This window comes from Palaemon carinicauda, chromosome 12, assembly GCF_036898095.1.
Source record: "Palaemon carinicauda isolate YSFRI2023 chromosome 12, ASM3689809v2, whole genome shotgun sequence".
NCBI classification, from domain to species: Eukaryota; Metazoa; Arthropoda; class Malacostraca; order Decapoda; family Palaemonidae; genus Palaemon; species Palaemon carinicauda.
This window is the reverse complement of record NC_090736.1, coordinates 88,685,898-88,706,693: the sequence shown is the minus strand read 5'-3', so window position 1 is coordinate 88,706,693 and position 20,796 is coordinate 88,685,898. Positions and strand designations below refer to the sequence as shown.

At 43.2% G+C, this 20,796-nt stretch overlaps 1 protein-coding gene across 1 annotated transcript; it reads left to right on the top strand.

Moving 5' to 3' along the window:
- Positions 1-11,960: 11,960 nt before the first annotated feature.
- On the top strand, positions 11,961-14,144 carry LOC137650940 (uncharacterized). Its single transcript, XM_068384085.1, has one exon. The coding sequence runs from the start codon at positions 11,961-11,963 to the stop codon at positions 14,142-14,144; it is 2,184 nt and encodes a 727-aa protein (XP_068240186.1).
- The last annotated feature ends 6,652 nt before the right edge of the window (positions 14,145-20,796 follow it).

Sequence of the window (20,796 nt, the reverse complement as noted above, 5' to 3'; positions counted from 1 at the left end):
CAGGACAGAACCAAGCACTTCAAGCCAAAAAACCTGGATGACTGCGGGTACGTTTTCGTCCGTGTCGACGCTCATCGACAACCACTAACTAGACCTTATCGAGGCCCCTACCGGGTAATTAAGAAGACAACGAAAGCCTTCCTTCTCGACGTCCATGGCCAAGAGGACTGGGTCTCAATAGACCGCGTGAAACCAGCGTTTCCCGAAGGAAGTGACACCGCCTCCGCCGGACCTGGCAGATCCAGAGTGTCACCTCAAAACAAGGCGCCCAACGAAAGAAAAATCATCAAACGACGACAAGAGGAAGAGATCCTTACGCCGACCGCCGGCGCGCCCCTCCGTTCAAAAACAAGAAGAATCCTCCGAGGCCCGAAAAGATACGAAGATTGATCATCAGCCTCTACGCCGCCCGATGTCTTGGGGGGGGGGGGAGTACTTGTAAGGACACCGATCCCTTCGTCGTCCAGAAAATCAACAAACTGTTTATTTATTTGAATTCTCCTTTCGCCACACCGTGGTTTCCCATGTATATGTATTCCGCTCTATCGGAGCTACATTTTGACATATGTATTATTTCATTACATGTTTCTGTTAACTCATAATTTGTATATTTGTAAGTGTAAGAAAACACATATATTTTGGCGGGCAATTCAATCTGATTTGGCGCCAGCGCCATCCTACCTTTCCGTCCGCACCTTGTTATATACTCCCACGCACATTTGAATAAAGTATCAGTTGATCTTGGTCACGCTTGTCTCACTGTCCTTACAGTCTAAATTAAAGAGGTCGATTTCGTCTCTGTTGGACGCTTACGATTCTCGGGCAGAAAAAATCACGTCTAAAAAGAATCTTAGGACAGCAATAGACCCAAAAAACGGTCTTCTGATATTATCGGACAGCGTGTTTCTCCAAAACTCAGCAACGCTCCCTCGCAGCGATCAGCTCCCATTGCGGCAAGCGACAAGGTGGACGCACAGCTCACGGCATTCTGAACAGTCACGGCAACGTGGACGCATGCCAGAAGCTCACGGCAAAGTGGACGCACAGCAACCTGGACACATGCGGCAGTCTGGACATATGCTGGACGCATGCAGTCAGGTTTTGTCACCACGTCACTATAGACAAACAATTGTCTCGCCTTTGCGATCTGCAGAACGCGCGACTATCGCTCATGCTAGACTCATGTGACATGCTGTTAGCTCACGGCAATCTTGACGCATGCAGCAGTCTGGAAACTCACGGCAAAGTGGACGCATGCGGCAGTCTAGACATATGCTGGACGCATGCAGTCAAGTTTTGTCCCACGTCACTATAGACAAACAGTTGTCTCTTCTTTGCGATTGACTGGACACGATACTAACGCTTCCTCACGGCTCACGGCAGACTCACGGCATTCGGGACACATGCATTAGACCGATACCTCTCATGGAAACATACAACAGTCTCAATCTGGACCCATGATGGACTCATATAGTCGGGACTTGTCCTCACAACAGGATAGACAAGTCTTTTATCTCTCCTTTGCGATTTTCTGAACGCGCAAGTAACGCTCCCTCGTGTCACGCTGTTGACGTACAACATGCTGAACGCATGCTGGACACACGCGATCAAGATTTTCCCTCGCACGAGTTTACAGATGTTGATGCTTCCTTACAGCATGATGATCTTATGCTGGAAGCACTAGAACCTTTCTCTCCCTTGAGGCTTACAGTACATAAACGTGATGCTTCTTCGCAACTGGACGATATCCTTCTCGAGATTTCTTCAGGACAAGATGAATTATTTTTGGAAGATAATAACTGACAGGATGACGCGGTTTTGTCTCTTAATCATTCGAATCAGGGAATCGATGTTCCATTAGCCGAATTAGAAGACGAATCTCAGGATTCATTACAGACAGCTGATTTAAAAAAAAGAAAAAACTCTGACAGTGTTAACATCTCTGTATCCAGAAGATTATTTTCTCAACCTTTTCTTCAGAGCCCGCCCTCTCAGTTTTTGAAGGGCAGACCCCGAAAACATCCTCCTTCAAGAATATGGTCCTGGCTAGATTGGTTAAGAGAGTTTTCTCAACTCTCAACCAATGGACGTCCAAGAGAAAGGATCTAGGGAAGGCCTCCTTTTTCTTTTCCTCAAACTCGACTGGCTTCCAGATCTAGTTTGTGGTATTCGCCTGGGGGAAGTTCTTGGTTTGGGAGTCCGTGCCTCCTCCCAGGGAGACTTCTCCAGACTTGCTGACTCCTCACTCAGGTCAACCATGAGCAAGTCGGAGTTTATGTGGTCCAATTCTGAAATGGACCATCGGCTGAAAGAAACTTTTAGACAATAGAAGTCTTCAGCCTTACGGACTGGACTCTTGGAACTCTTGCAGAAGCCACAGACCCTAAAAGAACGAGGCTCAGATGCATCTAATTGCCTGTCTGGATAAGGCCTGGAGGGATGGCCCCATCGAACTTTCCGCCCCTTTTCACGGCAGGAGTTCTTAAAAAGAGGACTATGTGTTGTTCTTTCTTATCTTCAGGTTTGTCCCTTGTTCGGAGATTAACAGGCTGCACAAGATTTTTTCTCTAGGACTACTAAATAAGCCTCCTAGCTAGCTTTTTAGCAAGGATACAAAAAGAGGCTCTTTCCACTTGTCAGCTCTTTCGTGGGAGAGCCCCTTCAAGGGGAACTCAGAGGATTGCGACTGAAGGTCAAACTCGCAGATTCTCAAGACAACAAACCGAATCAAAAAGTGAGACGTGTTATGCCTCCCATGTCGTCGATACCCTTAGAGTTGACAACAGTCCACTCAGGAATCAAGGCAGCAACTTTTTAAGAACAAGTGAGCCTTATTCTGTCAAATTCAGTCATAGAAATGTAGAGGACACCTCCTCGGAGGGGTTTTTACAACATACTTTTCCTAGTTCCGAAAAGCTCGGGGGGGGGGGGGGGGGTGAAAACCTGTTCTGGACGTCAGTCCATTGTACAAATATGTTTTTCACCTGGGTGATGTCCAACATGGCTCCCTGGCTTCACATAAAGGGAGTAAGGATTTTCTTTGTACCCGGACGACTGACCACTCAGAGCAGAATCACAAGTAAAGTGTCTGGAGGCTCTTCAAAGGATAATGCCCTTAACGCAACAGTTAGGTCTGATGGTAACGTGGCCAAATCTTAACTAACACCCTCACAGAATTTCTTTTTTCTGGGGATGATAATCGGTTCAGATCGCGCTCAAGGCACTCCGGAAATGTCGCAAGGACTTTCCCCCTCGTGGTCACCCGGCTACGGTTGACGATCCCTCGCAGCAATCAGCACACGGTTTAGTTCGCACACACGGCGCGCTTCAAGTGTCTGGTCTGTCTGAACTAGAGAGGTCGATTTCGTCCCTGTTTGATGCAAACGATGGATCTGTGGATAGAGTCTCAGAGGAAATGACACATAGATATCAAAGAGCTAGTGGCCATTCACCAAGCCCTGATTACTCACTTCATAGAAGGGGAGAAAAACGTCAGGACGAATCTACTCAGCAGAAGAAGGCAAGTTCTTACTGTAGAATGGACCCTACATCACGAGGTGTGCACCAACCTTTGGAAGTTGTAGGGTCAACACTTGATAGACCTCTTCGCCTCACAAATGACATAGAGGTTGCCGGTATTTTGCTCTCCAGTACCAGACCAGGAAGCAGCCTCAGTGGATGCTTTTCTTCTGAACTGCGAAGGTCTAAACATGTATGCTTTTCCTCCATTCAAGATCCTGGACAGAGTCCTGAAAAGATTCAGGGATTCGCCCAACGTCTGCATAACCATTATAGCTCCTTTTTGGCCCATGAGACATTGGGTTGCGGAGATGATGGAGTGGCTGGTAGATACCCCCCAGATCATTACCACTATTAGAGTTTACTATTCCGAGTGGGACATATTTAGAGTTTGGTACAGGAATAATAGACTTTCCTCTACCAATACCTCTATAGCCAATATAGCAGAGTTTTCTGTTGTATCTGCATACAAAAGAGAAGCTAGCTGTGCCTTTCATCAAGGGTTACCACAGCATACTAACCTTCGTCTTTCGTAACCGACACATTGGTGTGTCAGGTAACAAGGATCTCTCAGATCTCATTAGATCTTTTGAGACGACTAAGAGGAAGGACAATCCAACCTCCTCGTGGAACCTGGATGTAGTCCTGGCCTTTTTAACCTCAAGTGGGTTTGTACAATTGGACAAGGTGTCTTGGAAGTATCTTACCAAGAAGACCATTTTCCTAATTTTATTGGCTACAGTCAAAAGATTAGGAGAGTTGAAAGCCATCAGCAAGAAGATGGGCTTTAATGGAAGGTGTTAGTTAAGATTTGGCCACGTTACCATCAGACCTAACTGTTGCGTTAAGGGAATTATTCTTTGAAGAGCCTCCAGACACCTTACTTGTGATTCTGCTCTGAGTGGTCAGTCGTCCAGGTACAAAGAAAATCCTTACTCCCTTTATGTGAAGCCAGGGAGCAATGTTGAACATCACCCGGGTAAAAAATGTACTTGTAAAAGGACTGACGTCCAGAACAGGTTTTCATCCCACCCCCCCAGAGCTTTTCGGAACTAGGAAAAGTATGTTGTAAAAATCTCTCTAAAGTACTGGGACCCCCAGGACTGCAATGTGTGCAAAGCCTTGGTTAATGAGGCTTTTGATGACCCCAAGACAGCGGAGTCAAGGGATGCAGCACGGAGTAAGCTGCGCAGATGGGTTCGTGGCTTTCAGAAAAATGCCACGGGGCCTTACCTTCTGAACAAACGGATGCATGCCTATCTGTTCCTTAAGGCAACTGCGGATGCCGTTATACCACAGCCTCAACCTGAGATCCCTTGCGTCCAGATTTCCATAGATACGGATGTCTCTGACGCAATGAAGGACATCCACCTAGATGAGAGGATGTCAGAGGTGTCTGAGGACACCGAGAAAGATCAGAGACTGAAGAGGATGACGTCAAATCGGAGTTTGTTTCGTCGGTTCCGGCCCCAGAACCAGTACCCTCTACGTCTTCTACTCCTCCATTGGACGACATGGGTAAAGCTTTGGCTATCCTCATGACGATGATGGAGAGTCTTTGTAAACAGAACGAAGAAAGGGACGCTGAACTGAGGAGAAGGATGGACCATCTCGCATCGTCCCGTGGGTCTCAGAAGAGACTCAACGTGAAGGATCTTCCTTCTTTCTCCGAGGTGAACCCTTGGAGGCATGCAGAGTACATGCCAATTACGAATGGGAAGATCTTCATTTCAGAAAAGCTGGGGGCTGTCCTCATAGAGGATGTGGACTTTTATCCCAGCTTTGAGTCTTACCCAGACTGCTTCGTCCGCTTGAAGGCGGAACCTGTGTCCAAGGAGGAGACAGAACCAAAAGAGGTCATAGTTCTTGACCATGGTAAAGCTCAGGCTTTGCTGGCAAGTAGTCTGAAAGACAGGGGCTTCACTAATTCAAAAGTGCCAGTCCTTAGCAAGAAACACCCTTCTTTTCTTGCTCCAGCCAAACTAGCCTTTCCCTTTGCGGAAAAAGGGTTTAAGGCAGTCATGAAGGCCGTGGAAGCAGGGAAACATTGCCTTACACTTGAGGAGTGTAGATCCTTATCCCTAGCTCTGCCTACGGACGACAAAGACTGGAAGGAAATACACCTTACCTTCTCAGTTGGGAAGTTGTAGGCGGATATTGCTGGACGCCAGTTCAGTGAAAACCTCCCCAAGCTGTCTGACTTTCTCTTGCGGAGAGAGCAAGAGACAAAGGAGAGACGTGCCGGATCCTTGTCCCTCCAGATTACCTTGGAGGCAATGGCAAGCGATAACAGATCCCCGGACATGTTCATGGTTGTGGCCAAATCACATTTGGCAACCCTGGTCAAAGACCTATATGGCTTCATTGGGGCCAGGCGTGCATGTAGGGAGTTCGTGTTTGCTTCGGCTGCAGTGAAACACGAACCCAGGAAGCTGATAGCCTCCAATATCTGGGGAAAAGACCTCTTCCCGAGTGAAGTGGTCAAAGAAGTAGTTGACAAGGCCGCCACGGAGAACAAGAATCCTCTCCAAAAGTGGGGCATGTCGGCGAAGAGGAAGTCTTCCCCGGATGATGGTCCCCAACCAAAAAGGAAGACGAAGAGACCTAGGTTGCCCTCTCGCCCTGTCAGGAAACAGCAACAACAACTTCCCGCAGTTCCTATGACCGCGGTGCCCCAGATGGTGGCACAACCCCAGCTTACCTACCAGATGGTGCCTCAGCAGCTGGTTGCCCAATCACCAGCTTTTACTCCTGCTTATAAGAGGCAGACCACTACCTTTCGCACTAAAGGTAGAGGTTGAAAAGGGGCTCCTCTAGAGACCCTCCAAGAGGAAGAGGGGGTAAGGGAGGACGCGGTCAAGGAGGCAAGTCCTCCGGACAACCGAAGCAATGAGATGCTTCCGGTAGGAGGAAGACTTCAAAGATTTCAGGATCGCTGGACCTTCGATCCCTGGGCCCACAGCCTAATCAAGAACGGACTAGGTTGGAGCTTGAGGACAGCTCCACCTTCATTTCCTCAATTCTTCCAACACTCCACACCCGTCCTGGAAGAATACACCCGAGAACTCTTGAGAAAACGGGTGATAAGGAGGGCAAAGTCCATCAAATTCCAAGGAAGGCTGTTTTGTGTTCCCAAGAAGACTCAGAAAAACTCAGAGTCATTCTGGACTTGTCGCCACTCAATAAGTTCATAGAAAACAACAAGTTCCGGATGTTAAACCTTCAACACATAAGGACCCTGCTGCCAAAACGGGCGTACACAGTCTCGATAGACATGGCAGATGCCTATTGGCATATTCCAATCAACTGCCCACTCTCCTCATACCTAGGATTCAGGCTACAGAAAAAGAAATGAATATAGCCGAAAGTATTTTTACAAAACTTGCAGATGCAGTCATTCAACAACTATGCCTAAAAGGTGTCCAGGTTTTGGCCTACCTGGAGGACTGGCTGGTGTGGGCAGTTTCCGAGACGGAGTGAATGCAAGCATCCAAGAAAGGGATCCAGTTCCTGGAACATCTGGGATTCAGGATCAACGTCAAGAAGTTTTGATTATCTCCAGCTCAGGAGTTTCAATGGCTAGGAATACATTGGAACTTAAAGTCACACCGTCTCTCCATTTCCCCAGGGAAGAGGAGAGAGATAGCGGGATCTGTCAAGAGACTACTGAAATCCGACAGGATATCAAGACGCCAGCAGGAGAGAGTACTGGGTTCTCTTCAGTTTGCATCAGTGACAGACCCGGTGCTAAGAGCACAGCTAAAAAAATGCATCAGGAGTCTGGAGAAGATACGCATCAAACGCTCGAAGAAATCTAAGAAGACCGATGCCGACTCGACTACGATCACTTCTTAAGCCATGGTCGAAGGCCAAGAACCTGAAGAGGTCCGTGCCCTTACAACCACCTCTACCTTCAGTCATCATCCATACGAACGCATCAAAGGAAGGATGGGGACGTCACTCTCACTAATGGAAAGTCCAAGGGACTTGGTCCTCTCTATTCAAGACCTTCCACATCAACGTTTTGGAAGCGATGGCAGTCTTTCTCACGCTGAAGAAACTGTCTCCTCGCCATTCAGTCCACATAAGACTGATTCTGGACAGCGATGTGATAGTGAGATGTTTGAATCGTTAGGGTTCGAGATCACCCCAAATCAACCAAGTGATGTTGGCCATCTTCCGCTTAGCGGAAAAGAAGAGATGGCATCTATCAGCAGTTCACCTTCAAGGGTTCCGCAATGTGACAGCGGACGCTCTATCCAGGCTCTCACCAATAGAGTCAGAATGGTCACTAGACGCAGGATCATTCTCCTTCATCTTACGTCAAGTTCCAGAACTGCAGATCGACCTCTTTGCGACAAGCGACAACAAGAAACTACCTCGTCATGTGGCCCCATACGAGGACCCTCTAGCGGAAGCAGTGGACGCCATGTCCCTCGACTGGAACAGATGGAACTGGATTTACCTTTTCCCTCCAACCAACCTCCTATTGAAGGTCCTCATCAAGCTGAGATCCTTTCAGAATCGGCAGCTCTAGTAGCTCCCAAGTGGCCAAAGAGCAATTGGTTCCCTCCAGTATTGGAACTGAAGCTGAGACTGGTCCCCCTGCCGGACCCAGTACTGACTCAACAAGTACAGAAGTCGACTGTCTTCGCTTCATCACAGAAAACCCAAATCCTTCATTTCATGATTTTCTCTCCTTAGCAGTTAAGAAAAGGTTTGGGATCTCGAGAGACAGTATAGACTTCTTAGAAGAATATAAGTCTAAGTCTACTAGAACACAATATGAGTCATCTTGGAAAAAGTGGGTTGCTTTCGTCAAGGCAAAAGGACCAAAAGAAATCTCAACAGATTTTTGCTTATCCTCCTTTATTCACCTTCATGAACAAGGTTTAGCAGCCAATACGATAACAACGTGTAAATCAGCCTTGACTAGACCTCTGCTATACGCCTTCCAAGTAGACTTATCCAATGAAATCTTTAACAAGATCCCTAAGGCTTCTGCTAGACTCAGGCCTGCAGCACCTCCAAAGCCTATTTCATGGTCCTTGGATAAGGTCCTACACTTTGCTTCGACAGTGAACAATGAGGATTGCTCTCTGAAAGACTTAACCCAGAAAGTTATGTTCTTGTTTGCTCTAGCCTCGGGGGCCAGAGTTAGTGAAATAGTGGCCCTTTCTAGTGATGAGGGCCATATTCAGTCCACAGAAGCGGAAGAACTGAATCTTTTTCCTGACCCAACATTTCTTGCCAAGAACGAGCTACCTACCAAAAGGTGGGGTCCCCCTGTAGAATCTGCCCTCTGAAGGAAGATGTCTCGCTGTGTCCAGAAGAGTGTCTAAAGGTCTATCTTCATAGAACTTCAGACTTCAGGGGAGAACAGCTCTTTAAAGGAGAAACCTCGGGGTCAAACCTATCCCTAAAACAACTAAGGCCGAAGATCACCTATTTCATTCGCAGAGCAGATCCTGACAGTACACCCGCAGGTCATGATCCCAGGAAAATTGCTTCGTCATTGAATTTTTTCCAATACATGGACTTTGAGCGCCTTCGCTCATATACTGGATGGAAGTCATCCAGTGTGTTCTTTAAGCACTACGCTAAGGAAGTGCAAGAGTTGAAACGCTATGTGGTGGCAGCAGGTTGTGTCCTGAAAGTTGTCATCTAGTGCTGCGAGGAACAGTGAATTGATTGGGACTGTTAAAATATGGGTGAAGGTGTTGACACTTCACAGTGCAATACTTAACGCTAAGTGTCACCAAGGTGGCACTATGGACTGTTCTAGCTATTAAAGGTGAAGAAACATAAAGACAACACTTGTGCCGTGTGTTTTTACACAGTGTGAAGAAACAATCATTATCACAGAAATGCATATTGGAAAATTTAATAAATTTTCAGTTTTTGTGGACTTAATAACCTTTTCCCATTCAGGTGAAATAATCATTTCTGGTCTTGATTGTAATATACATGTTTATTATTGCATTCATTAACATTATGTTAACATTATGTTATGTATGTTGATTTTGCTGGTTATTTATTACCAATAAATACTTGATGGGTATTTGCGTCTTATTTCGCCCCAAATCTGATTCAATGAAGATATGCTAGAGTATTATTTTCCCTTAATAATCTGCATATATATATATGAACAAAATAGATAGTTATTATCTTTGTTCTGATATGAGTATAACCTTTCTCTGCCTACGCATACAGGGACACCTGTATGCTTTTGATACTATGTTTGATCATATGGTATATGTAAACCTTTGTTCCTACACGAGTACAAGCTTTGCCTGGCTACGCATACAGCAAATCCTGTATGCTCTGGATGCTATGTTGGCTCATATGGTATATGCAAACCTTTGTTCGTATTCGAGTACAAACTTACCTGGCTTCACATACAGCGAGACCTGTATGCTCTTGATGCTATGTTTGTTCATATGGGATATGCAAACCTCGAGACTCTTTCCTAAGTCTAGTATGACTCTTCCCTGCAGGGGGCTAGGAAGCACTAACATGGTTTATGATTAGAAGTAATGACGTATAACGGTAACATCATATGTCTCTATGGTCTGGATGACCAAGGAAATATTGTCCTGAGGTTAAGGCACATTTGGAAAATCCACGGATACATAAATAATGCTCTGGTAACCTTCCATCAGGACGACATGGCCTGAGCCCAAAAAGAGGATTTTGAACAAAGCGAAAAATCTATTTTTGGGTGAGATAGCCATGTCGTCCTGATGGATCCGCCCTCCTCTATAGAAAAGACGTTGGCAGGATCCTTCCCAAAACTACTATATCTGTAGCACCTTGCTCAACGCTACAAGGAATAAAACATGGTGGCGACGTACTGCGCCATCTGGATACTTAAAGTAGTAAGGGAGGAAGGGTACCTTGATAACGGCTCCCCTTCTATTTTTGCCACTTTATCCCTCGAAGCGAAAACACTATTTGGGGAGAAGTTTGCTATGTGTCGTATCAAGTTATACGTCCCCTGATATTATGCGATATCCTTAAGAAAAATTTTAAGGATATTCACGCCAGGAGTTAGAATTCTGGAGACCTAAAGGTAAATTCTTTGGGAATATCACTGTAGTCAAATATACCCTAGGAAGCTACTTATAGGAACTTTCCATCAGGACGACATGGCTATCTCACCCAAAAATAGATTTTTCGCTTTGCTCAAAATCCGTTTGTTGGACTGGGTAGTATGTGGGGCAAAGGACAAAGGGTGTCAAGAGCATATTAATAGGATCCAAGTGACAAGCAAGCGTCGTGAGTTAGACCGCATGCTGGTTGAAAGTTATAATCGCGAGTATGACAATGTTGCATCTAACAAAAGGGAAATGTCTGCAGAGGACAGGAAATGGCTAGAGATAATAGAGAGAGGGGTTAGAACCTTAGGAGGAAGTTACGAGGTGCCATTGCCGCTGCGTGACAATCATGGACCCTTGCCAGAAACAAGGGACATCGCATTGCGCTGTATGCACAGCCTTCGTAAGAAGCTAGTGAAGGATGGTAACTACGCTAAGCAGTATAGTGCCTTCATGACAGAGATGCTACAGAAAGGCTATGCTGAACAAGTGCCCAGGAAATGTGTGGTATATTCCTCATTTTGGTGTGTAACATCCAGACAAGCCAGACAAGGTCCATATTGTATTTGACTGTGCAAGCAAGGTGGAGGGTACATCATTGAACAACCTACTATTGCAGGGACCTGATATGATGAACTCTTTGCTGGGTGTGCTGGTAAAGTTTAGGGGAGGTCTATTTGCCCATACAGGAGATATAAATACAATGTTCTATCAGGTACGGGTACCAGAGCATCAGCGGGACTACCTCGGGTTCTTTTGGTGGGAAAATAGTTTTGACGAGGAACCCAAAGAGTGGAGGATGGCAGTCCACCTATTCGGGGCCTGTTCTTCTCCGAGCATTGCAAACTTCATCCTGAAACAGACAGCAAGCGACTTTGGGAATGAATTCTCAGAGGGAGCACGGTACACAGTTGCTAACAATTTCTATGTAGATGACTGAGAGCCGAGGATCGCGAAGATGCACTGTTAGTCAATTTGTTAGAGGTTAAGGAACTCGGCAAAAAGGGGGGATTTACATTGACGAAGTTCAGTAGCCCTTGTGTGGAGGTTATGTCATCCATCCCGAGGGAGTGGTACAGTAGGGGCTCCTTAGAGCTTATAGATGGATCAGCGTTACATAAGACAAAGGCTTTGGGAGTACAGTGGGACTTGGCCACTGATGAATTGGGTGTCCGGGCAGAGCTAGTTTCAGTTCCAAGGACTAAGTATGACTTGTTGTCAGCTATAGCCTCGATTTACGACCCGCTCGGTATATTGGCGCCAGTTTTTATCAAGGGTATGGTCATCATGCAGGACCTCTGCTGATTAAAGATAGCCTGGGACATAGAATTGGACTCTGACACTATGGACCGCATCAAGGCGTGGACAAAGAAGCTGGGCCAGACTAGTGGGATAAGTGTGCCAAGAAGCCTGAAGGATATTCCATGGGAATCAGCCACCCTAGTACAGTTTCATTTGTTCTCCGATGCAAGCATCATGGCTTTAGGAGTAGTGTCATACTTGCAGGTCTCGGATCCGTGGGGAAATGTATCTTGCAGATTCATCATGGGAAAGGCAAGGGTATCACCACTGAAGCATGTTTCAGTGCCCTACATAGAGCTTAGTGCAGCTGTACTGGCCGTAAGACTCGGAAGCACTATTCTGACCATGATAGATTTCAGGGTAGATGGGGTCTATTATTGGACCGACTCAGCAACCGTCTTGCGATATATTAGGAATGATCAAGCCAGATACCAGACATTTGTGGCAAATCGTGTTTCTATGATAAGGGAGGGCAGTGATCAGAAAGAGTGGAGGTATGTTAACTGCGAGTGGAACTCAGCAGACGATGCAACACGTTTCAAGCAGTCCGAAAGGTGGAGAAAAGGGCCGGAGTTTCTGTTAAAGGAGGAGTGTTTTTGGCCAACAGAGCCAGCTCAAATGTCAGATGGTGTGGAAGGATTAGAAGTTAAGCGCGAGATAGGACCAACAGGAACTAGAGGCTACCAAATAATGAGTTACAGGATTGGATTGGATATCAGGCAAACAGGTTTGCATAAAGTCATCCACCTCTATTCCAGGTGGATCAAGCTCCTTAGAGCTTTTGGTTGGTTGTTGCTATTTTCTAGGTACATTATTTATAAACATAGGCAGCTGCTCAGCGAGCTAGATATACATTTGTCCACCGAAGTTATTAGCTTGGCAGAGACTGTGGTAGTGGAGGTAACACAGCGTGTTGATTACGAGATAGAGTTTGAGAGCCTTGAGAAGGGAGGTACTATTAGGGTTTCTAGCTCCCTAAGAAGGTTGAAACCAATCCTGAGAAATGGGCTTTTGTGCATTGGAGGTAGGTTATCTTTAGTAAATATCTCTCCGAGCGAAAGGCATCCAATTATTTTGCCGTATAAGGGCCACTTGACTGACATGGTGATCCTGTATTATCATGAGCATTCTAACCATATGGGTGTAATGCATGTTCTGAGTCTGATGAGGGAGAAGTTTTGGGTAATTAAGGGCATTGCAGCAGTGAGGCGCGTGCTGAGCAGATGCATCAGGTGTCGCAGGGCACATGGAAAGGTTATCGAGCAGCTAATGGCCGATCTACCACCTGATTGCGTGGAGTCGGGGACACCCCCATTTTATCGCACCGGGGTGGACCTTTTTGGGCCATTCTTTGTGAAGAGAGGCAGAGCGCAGATAAAGCATTGGGGAGTTATATTCACTAGCTTGAACATGAGGACCATACACTTGGAGGTAGCCTCAACTCTCACATCAGACTCGTTCATTAGTGCCTTCAGGAGGTTTTTGGCTTGTCGTGGTCAGGTCAAGACGGTTAGATGCGACTGCGGCACTAATATTATGGGATCGCGGAAAGTTCTCGACTCTAGTTACGAGTTCTTGGCAGAAAACAAGGTGCGAAATGAGTTGCTCCGGTGTGGGGTGGAATTTATTTTCAATCCTCCCGGTGCCTCACATTTTGGAGGAGCATGGGAATTGTTGATAGGTACTGTGAGGAGGGTCCTAGATATAGTCTTGGGGACACAGCAATTGGATTATGAAGGGCTATGCACACACTTTTGTGAAGTGGAGGCAACGGTTAACAGTAGGTCCCTTACCGTCATCACCTCAGACAGTAGAGACCCGGCTCCACTCACACCGAACAAGTTTTTAAATATGGGAGATTCGCCTGTAGGCTGTGACATTGCAATAGGTAGCCAATCTAAGCAGAAATGGAAGCAGATGCAGCATATGGCCGAGCAGTTTTGGGCCCGTTGGAAACGTGAATACCTGTTATGGTTACAACAGCGACAGAAATGGTTCAAAGAGCGACGAAATGTCAGGGTAGGAGACATAGTCCTTATGGTCAAGGAGAGTGAAGCGCGCTGCCATTGGCCATTGGCTAGAGTAGTGGGGACTAAAGTAGGGAAAGATGGCTTGGTGAGGATGGTGACTGTGAGGAGAGAGGGCAAGGAATATGACAGACCGCTGTCGAAGCTTGTTTTGATTTTGGAGGAAGAGAGGGATCTAGTGGGCATTACTGAGCAATAGGTGTTGAACCCCCCTTGTGCTCAAGAGGTTTCAAAGGGGTGGGTGTAAACACAGGGAAATCGCGGGTGTAAACGCAGGGAAATTTCAGGTGTAAACGCAGGGAAATCGCGAGTGTAAACGCAGGGAAATTTCACTTTTCCCTGCGCGACTTTAAATAACTGTTCCTGGTGCAGTCACAAAAACAGCTATTTTTGTGGTAAATTCCAAATTTTGTAGTTGAATTTCGGGTCACCTAATAGAAGCTTATGCTTTGTTAAATCATAGGAAAATTACAAATGAGCAAGTATCCTTTAGGGACAATAATTATTTGGGACGCTTTATATGTTTTCTTTCTCTTTGTGACAAACAAAAAAGAACCATCGATTCGTTTTGCCACCGCTCTGTCAAGTCAAGTGCGTGGGAAAGAAAGGTGGGTCTTTCGAACAATACACTCGTAGAGAGTGGATGTGCTTGGGAAAGTCCACATTAGAGGACCTTTGAATGAAATTATAAGGTAACCATCACAGTGTACTGAGATTTATAGACTTAAAAGGGTTATCAGAGTTGCTGTTCAAATAACAATAGCTCAATAGAGCTGTTAATATGATGAAATATAGACACGTTTGACAATATTGTGAGGGGTTCTGTGCTTGAGTTAACGCTGGCGTTCCCCCGCTAGGAACTTTCCAGCGGTCCACGAGGGGACAGAGACGGACAGTCCTTACAGTGGGAAAGCAAAGCAAACGGTTCTGTAAGTAAAGGATATTATCAAGAGGTCTTTACAATTTAATGAAGGAAGCTAGAGGTCATAATGGGCTAGGCTAGATGAAACATGCCACAGATCGAATAACTATTTAGTTGAATTCTCTCATGACATTTGATTCCTTGAGGTGCATATTTCTTAAAGATTCGAGGTATAGCAGTTATTTGAAATGTGTTAATGACTGAGAACCTGACTAAATTGTAACCAAGGGATTTACCTGCCTAGTGTTATGAAGTTTTGTAATCAAGTTTATCATATCAGAGGTCTTTATTTGAAATGTTCCTGAAATGTGTGTAATATGAAGGAAATAGAATACAAAGGAATTATAGGAATAGAGTTTTCCAATAAAACATTGTTGATTTGTATGTAAATGATAATTTTCTTCAGAATTTTTTTCTTGTTAATTGCAGAATTGTCACTATGAATGCTTATGTAATTTTCCAGTGACCATCGACTAAAGAATAAATATGAAAAGGTCGACGTGTTTCACTCCCAAACCCACTCAGGGACTGCGCCACACACACACACACACACATATATATATATATGTATATATATATATATATATATATATTATATATATATATATATATATATATATATATATATATGTATATATATATATATATATATATATATATATATATATATATATATACACACATACATACAATACATACATACAATATATGCTTGTATTTTATAAAACCTTACTTCTCATAACCAATGTAGTATTAGTAAGTCTATGGAATAGTTCCGTTTGTGAGATTTTCATCTTCATACCTTATCATCACAGTTTAAAGAATAAAGACAAATAACATGATTATCAAATGAAAAACGAGAAAATTTGCTTGTGTAAACCAGAAATTAGATGAAACTAAAAATATAAAAGCCCTTAGAAATTCAATGATAAAATTGGAACCGAAAATCAAATGGTAGATATAATAAAAAGTAACTATTCGTAAGTAAAAACATTGTATGCTTTGAAAATTGTAAGCCCTAACTTGATCAGTATTGGAATGAGTAAATAACAAAGAATTAATATCGTTAGTATGTTTTTGTTCAATTCATCAAGTATGCCTACAGGTATTTTATTATAGTTATTGTATCCAAATTGTAATTGGTCACATAAAATTCGTGGCTGTCAAGCCAGCGATCCAGCATTAGTGTTTCCCGTCACCACAGAGCCACCTAGCCGATTAGTTTTGCTTGTACCCCATTGGCTAAGGACAAATTGAAGTCAGCTACTCTGTGAGGCCAATGAGAAGTCCAGGAGTCAACATGAGACTTTATAGTTATGTACTTTGTTGAACACCGAACGAATAGAGAAAAAGAAACTTTAACCCTGTATCGAGCAAATCAAGAAAGTAAGAACCCTCTACCCCTAAAACATGCTTCTGAATATTTGAGTAGATCTCTGTTACATTCTTCTTGCCAGGAATGCACTTGGTGTATGGTGAAGCACCCCTCCTCTCACTGCATGAACCGTGGTAATATTGTCGAACAACATAATCAGGGGCTCGCTATCATATCCCAAAGAGTGAGTACAGATTAATTGCAAAATTTACAAGATATCCGATAGGTATTGTCTTTTGTCATACATCTAAAATGTTTAGTCTTTCTGGTATCCACCACATCCTACCATTGATGCTCTGAGAACAAACATCCAAAAAGGAGAGTTCAGAACTCTACCTTAATGCACCTGTTTTGCAATGAAGAATGTATCCCCGACTTTCTGGAATGTGTAAAAGGAAAGAGGAAACCCGCTAGGCCTTGAAAGAAATCATTTCCCAGGTAAAATGAACTTGGAAGTAGGTGTCAACACAACAGGAGTTCCTTAAGGCCTTATAACCGAAAACTAAAGGCACAGTGTAAAATCCGGACGTCGGACGTCGGACGTCGGATGCCGTCCGGGAGAATAGAAAATCGCTTGTATCACCGGGAAAGACGCGAAAATACATCTCTTTTTTGTGACTGGTAATGTTCACTGATACTTTCTGTTATTTTCTGAATAAATGTTCGAAAAATATTGGTTTATTTTCATTTTATTGAGAATAATCTCAATCGGACGTCAACATTACACTATTTAACTGCCCGCTATTTTACCCTGTTAGGATAAAAGCCGGACGTCGCCAATCAGCAGTCACAGATAAGAATTTACCCGGCTGTAAAGTAACATAAGGAGAAAGGGCCTACCACTCCCTTTACCCTGCATTTAGTTGCCAATAGGTTTAGTATGATCCACTAACCAATTAAAATGTTGCCAACTTTAGCCAGACACAGGATACTACATGTAAGAAATGAAGCCTATTTCACTTGAAATGTACTGAAATTTTATCAATCAATTTGTTTTTATTCGTTTTATAATAGCCTGTGCCTGTTGCCCAGTCAGAGCCACGGGAAGGCAGTTGACAGTCTAACCAACTAATCCACCACCCTACACCATATTATTTCCCATAACCATAAATATAAGCAAATATACTCAATTGAAAGAAATAATAAAACAATTAAGAAAAGGTAAATATTAAAATTAATGTAAAGGTAAATGTAAAAAGTTTTATCACAGACACAAAAATTTTTAAGAAATTTACAACAATGATATCCTAATTGCACTTGTCTCGACCAAACAAACAACATGTTAGAATAGTTTATTTTAAAAGTTACATGAGACTACAAGTAGAAATACAACAAAAGCAATTTTACATATAAGCATGTAAGTGTGATGTAAGTGTGAGATGATGCACACACAAACCATCCAGGCCCTAACAGGGTAAAATAGCGGGCAGTTAAATAGTGTAATGTTGACGTCCGACTGAGATTATTCTCAATAAAATGAAAATAAATCAATATTTTTCGAACATTTATTCAGGAAATAACAGAAAGAATCAGTGAAAATTACCAGTGTCAAAAAAATGGTGTATTATGGCGCCTTTACCGGTGATACAAGCGGTTTTCTATTCTCCTGGACGGCATCCGACGTCCAACGTCCGACGTCCGGATTTTACACTGTGCCAAAACTAAACCCTAAGTTGGAAAGAGTGTTTCAAGCATGGAAGAGTGCTTTTCTTGGCTGAACTTTGTGAAACGAGACAGTGTGAGCAGCCTCCAATTCTCCAATTCTGCTGAGTCGTGATATAGAATTTTTACGTCAAACTAGTCACTCTAAAGTTAGCCTAATCCTATACAAACTACCTGTTCATCATGAAAGCATCTGCACACTGCCAGCAATCTTTTATATTGCACTATATTCATCCTAAATAAATTCTTTTCTACATTGCCTCATTTCTACAACAAGGTTTTTGGGAGGCCGTGAATGCCATGTCACGGAAGTCCATGTATTTTTTCGTAAATGTTTCTGTATTCTTATTTTTAGTGTATATTACTTATACACGAAAGTCTTCAAGAGTTCGCCCTCTTTCCTTCCTGGTTTGTTATATCCTGTTATTGCCGCCTCTGCCATTCATTTCCTCTTTCTCTGTAGTCCTAGACTCTTTCATCCTCCATCCATGATACTCGGTCACTGAAAGAAATTGCTTATGAGATGACGGGAAAAACTAGCGAAAAAACGTCCCGGGAGAAATGAGACCAGTGGGTTTGCAGCAGTGAAAAGGACCATCCCAAGCAGTCCGTAGCCGTGTTCAGATTCATATATATATATATATATATATATATATATATATATATATATATATATATATATTGGCTATTGGCAAACGTATGACATCTGTCTCCACGTCCTTCGGGTAGTGGAAGAGGGAGAGTACTCGTGTTATAGTTAGATAAAGGGGGTGTATCCTAGTGTGTGTATGTACATGTTACGATCCTCGTGGGGATCGAACCAGGTTCTGTTGAATTGATTAATGAAATGGAGACTTTTCAACTATCATAAGCAATCAAACAAAAGGAAATATAGAAAGAAAACTCGCAAAAGAAAACATAATTTTATTTACAACTAGTCAAAGGTAAATGTTTCTTGATTGAGTACTTAGGAAGCACTGAACTAAATAAAGAAAATCATCTTATTAAACTACACTCCAGCAAATAGGGGAACAGTCAAGATAGTAGATAAATAATACAAAAAAATACTACTCTTCACAGCAGCTCTCGACGGTTGACAGGAACGTAGAAATTTCAGGTCCAGGCGTTTCGTGGTTGGTAATGAGGGCGGGGGGGGGGGGGGGGGGGGGGGCAACTCGTTCTGACATCTCGGACAAAGCTGGTTACGTCTGCATTCTGGTCCTTAAGTCTTCTCGTCTTCCCTGAGCTTGTCCTCCCTCTCTCTCTCTCTTTCTTGTGCATCCTCCACTTCTGTCTTTCGTGCTCCCTCTCTCTCTCGTTCGCGTGGAAGTTTATATATCCCTGTATGGGAGGGATTAACTATGGACAGTTCCATATAAGGAAATTTTCTCGTTTCTTCATCCTCATTGGTGTTCCTAAAAACCATGCCTCTGATAACACCTAGACGAACGCTCTGCTGGTGTAATCGAAATCCATATCGCCCTATAATTGAAGCGAGGCGTCTGTTTACCTCCAGCTAATGTATATTCTTCGGCAACAAACACTGTTCTTCTTGTCCTATGGTTTCCTTGGTCTGCTATAGACAGGGGATCGTTATGCTCAAAGACCGCCAGCCTAGGCACATAATAAATATCTTGACGATGGCAGCTTCAATAAACAATAGCGGGACCTTATCTCTCTCTCTCTCTCTCTCTGCTTCTCTAAGAGTAGAAAAATCACATGTTTTAACATTCTTTTCTATATTATTCTATCTACCCATGACAGTACACTTAGATTCAAAAGTCCGCCAACACTCGGGGAGAATCGCTCGTCAGAGGTCTCTAGCGTTACCATGACAAAACAAATAAAGAGTTGCATTTCTTACTACTTCTTAGGAAATAGGCGGAGCCTTGTCCAAGCTCAGCGAACGCTGGAAAATATTACAAATCTTGTTGCCATATTTTATGCTGTGGTATCATTTGACATCTCAACTATCCAATACAAATACACAAAACACACACACACATTATATATTTATATATATATATATATATATATATATATATATATATATATATATATATATATAAATCTAGAATCTGTATAAGCATGTAGAAATTAATGGAGTGGCATAACTTAACAATACCTTCCGTTAACAGCTACATTGGATTGTTCGAAGATCTGACATTAGTCTTGTTCCAGTTTCATTTATGGCTCGATGCTGTAAAGTATTCATAAACACGGCATAAATGAGTTATACGAGCCTTGAGGTCAATCAGAGAGAGAGAGAGAGAGAGAGAGAGAGAGAGAGAGAGAGAGAGAGAGAGAGAGAGAGAGAGAGAGAGAGAGATTACAGTAATGAATGTAGTAATTGTTTATCCTGTAAATTGATTTCTAGACAGGAGAAATTTTCGCTTGATATTGCAATGTCTCCAATAAAAATTATTGTATTATGCTTCCAAAAAATTAGTTTTAGAATGCAAAATTGATTTCTAAAGACTTTCATAGGCCTTTAGATATTAATAGATAGGAACATTTTGGAATACATAAGGATACTTTACTGAAAAATATTTCCCAAGTCATTCAGATTCAAGGGGATGTGCCATCTCAGTCTTTAGTTCGCAACCCGCTTGCCCTTTATTCATAAAAGTTTTTACTTTTCCTTTTTCGCCCGTATTTGTGGCTAAGAACGGTTGGCATTGACATTTAAACTAGAATTTTAAATATATACTGTAAAATCTTTGCTGTGTTGCTAATTCAATCTTTATTACAAGAGCTATAATTTGCTTGATAAGTACTGAGGCCTTATGACAAAATTGGAGATAGTTATCATCGAGTAGAGATAACGGGATTATTTTGTTGGACTTAAATGCTCATCTACATAATGGTAGATTTTGGAAAAATAATAGCTGT